This window comes from Leguminivora glycinivorella, chromosome 13 (genome assembly GCF_023078275.1).
Source record: "Leguminivora glycinivorella isolate SPB_JAAS2020 chromosome 13, LegGlyc_1.1, whole genome shotgun sequence".
In the NCBI taxonomy this organism is placed as follows: domain Eukaryota; kingdom Metazoa; phylum Arthropoda; class Insecta; order Lepidoptera; family Tortricidae; genus Leguminivora; species Leguminivora glycinivorella.
In genome coordinates, this window is record NC_062983.1 from 17,258,425 (window position 1) to 17,261,214 (window position 2,790).

The window sequence follows — 2,790 nt, forward strand, 5'->3', positions numbered from 1 at the left end:
TTTATGTACACAGTGGTCAAAATGGTACTGGAAATCAAGGAAGGAAGGAAGGAAGGTCAAGATTTACGAAGGTATCTTATTTTTACAAAGCGGACAGGGTAATATAGGAGGTAGCGTAATGGTAATATAAACGCTTACGGATAATAATATAATTATGGTACCTGGCTGGCTGTGAGGTAATGTAATCACATTATGGGCGCAATGTTTCTTTCTCAGGACGTAGGATACCTGCCGGCGTACCACACTAGTACGATAAAAAACTTTATCACATCGGTGTGTCTCTACCGCACTTACAAATAATGCGAAAAGGACGGCCTGACGTTTCACCGTTTATCACGCGACCATGCTTGCCTACCTGGATTGATAGTTCTAATAATATTCATTAGAGTGAGATGGGTGGTCTCTGGTCTATGGGGAATATAAGAAGGTGACGAAATAGAATTGTGAACGAGATGGTCACGACCCAACAATTGCTCATAAATCATTGATATTCGTAACCTGTTATCGTATGTCATTACCGAGCTAAATTTGGGTCATTCTGCGCAATGCGATTAAATTATTTTCATGTGATTTTGAGCATAATTTTCGAGAAAATTATACTTTGTTCAATTAGGTAATTTTAGGTCTGTGAATATGAAAAGTTTTTATGTCTGTAGGTACGTAACGCCTCTTAAAATTGTCCTTAGTATACTAAATATGACTGAAGATGATACGATAAGTTGGGGTCAGGCTATGAAACTACGAACTATACTATAAACTATACTTAGTTATCATAGGTTTAAATCACAGAAAGATTCAATTAAAGCCATGCGTAAAACTATGGACAGTATGGACGGACTTAAATAATTATTCACTTTGTTATAACTCCATTGCTGAGTGTAATTTAAATATTTTGAATATTTAAAATCGATATTTAGGTACCCTATTATAAATGAGATCCAGACTTTCGTGTTGAATGTATGTCTAATTCAGGTAGTACCGAGTATTTACATCTACATACAAAAAAAATACATTTATTCAATTCAATAAAAATTAATACAATAAATCCTTAATTACTAACAATTACACATAATTCTACCAACTAAAAAAATTAAAAATTACAAATAATACTAAGAATAACCTAAACTACTTACTAACTAAATCCACTCCGAGTCCCTTCCGAAGCAAAGGAGCCCATCACGCTCGCCGCGTTGCCACGTTGAACCGCGATGGACAACCTTTGCAACAGTAGGCCTAGCACATGATGGCCGCGGGAGTATGTCGCCGCGAGATAGATGACACGTCTTTGTCTAATTTGTATTAATGACGACAGGTAGTCTATCTGGACAACCTTTGCAACAGGAACGACCCGGAGAGAGGGTCGTGACCACGCTCGCACAGCCTCCCGCCCAATTCCCGTATAAAATAAAATTGATAAAACGTACGCTTTTATAAAACCTTACCACATGCACCTTTTTATCTACAATGTCATATGCAAGCACATAACACACAATTGCCACAATAAAATTGTAGCGAGGGTGCTCGACGGCCTGCTCAACGTACAGTTAGATAAGTACTTAAAATTGCACGATGCGCAGTTCGGCTTCCGTGCCGGCTTATCGACGGAAAGTGCTATTATTTGTTTGAAGCAGGCTGTCGAGTACTATACGCGTAGGAAGACACGTATCTATGCGTGTTTCTTAGACCTCAGTAAAGCCTTCGATCTTGTTAATTACAATTTACTTTGGAAAAACTTGACGAAGTGCATTTCCCACGAGAACTCACGCGCATATAGTGTTGGTACTCTGGCCAGAGAAATAGTGTGCGGTGGGGTGATGTAATGTCCGACGAGTACGGACTCGAGTGTGGGGTAAGGCAGGGGGGTTTGACCTCTCCGAAGCTGTTCAATTTGTATATGGATGCCCTGATCGGTGAGCTCAGCAATACCCATGTTGGTTGTCATGTAGATAGGGTGTGTTTTAATAACATAAGTTATGCAGATGACATGGTATTGCTGAGCCCGTCGGTCGGCGGTATAAGAATACTCATTGAAAAGTGCGAGTCTTATGCCAAAAAACATAACCTAAGATATAACGTCGAAAAAAGTGTGTACATGATCTTCAAGGCGGGGAGCAAATGCCCATCATACGTCCCACCCATTCGTTTGAATGGAGAACAATTAAAGAGGGTTTATACGTTCAAGTATCTTGGGCATTTGGTCACCGAAGACCTTCGTGACGACGAAGACATTGAGCGAGAGCGCAGAGCGTTAGCTATTAGGGCTAATATGATCTCCCGTAGGTTCAGCAGGTGTACAGCGCAAGTTAAAATAACACTTTTTCGCGCTTACTGTACTTCGCTGTACGCCTGCAGCCTGTGGACGCAGCGTACTATAAATGCCATACGTGTACAGTACAATGATGCGTTCAGGGTACTGTTGAGACTGCCGCGTTACTGCAGCGCGTCGGGCATGTTCGCCGACGCGCATGTGGACGGGTTCCACGCGACGTTGAGCAAGCGCTGCGACCTCCCAACATCTTAGTTTAAGTACTAACATAGTAATTTAAGTATTTCTGTAACTAACATACTATGGATTGTATTGTCTGAAATAAATGATTTTTATTTTTTTTATTTTTTTTTTATTATAACTATTCAAGAATGCGTGCCTCCTAAGCTGAAACATGTCCTGGGGAAATGGTTGTTGACATTGTCTTACTGCAAAACAGAGTCCCTTTTCACCACGAGTAAGTAGGATCATACATACAGACATACATACATACATAGACTTATATTGACCGAGATATAGACCGT

General features: G+C 40.4%; 1 protein-coding gene across 1 annotated transcript; it reads left to right on the forward strand.

Moving 5' to 3' along the window:
* The first annotated feature begins 1,984 nt into the window (after positions 1-1,984).
* Positions 1,985-2,521, forward strand: LOC125232311. Its single transcript, XM_048137937.1, has one exon. It carries the CDS (start codon positions 1,985-1,987, stop codon positions 2,519-2,521), a length of 537 nt encoding a protein of 178 aa, XP_047993894.1.
* Positions 2,522-2,790: the final 269 nt, after the last annotated feature.

Coding starts and splice junctions, on each gene's coding strand:
- LOC125232311 (XM_048137937.1), top strand. CDS start 1,985: ATGGTATTGCTGAGCCCGTCGGTCGGCGGTATAAGAATACTCATTGAA.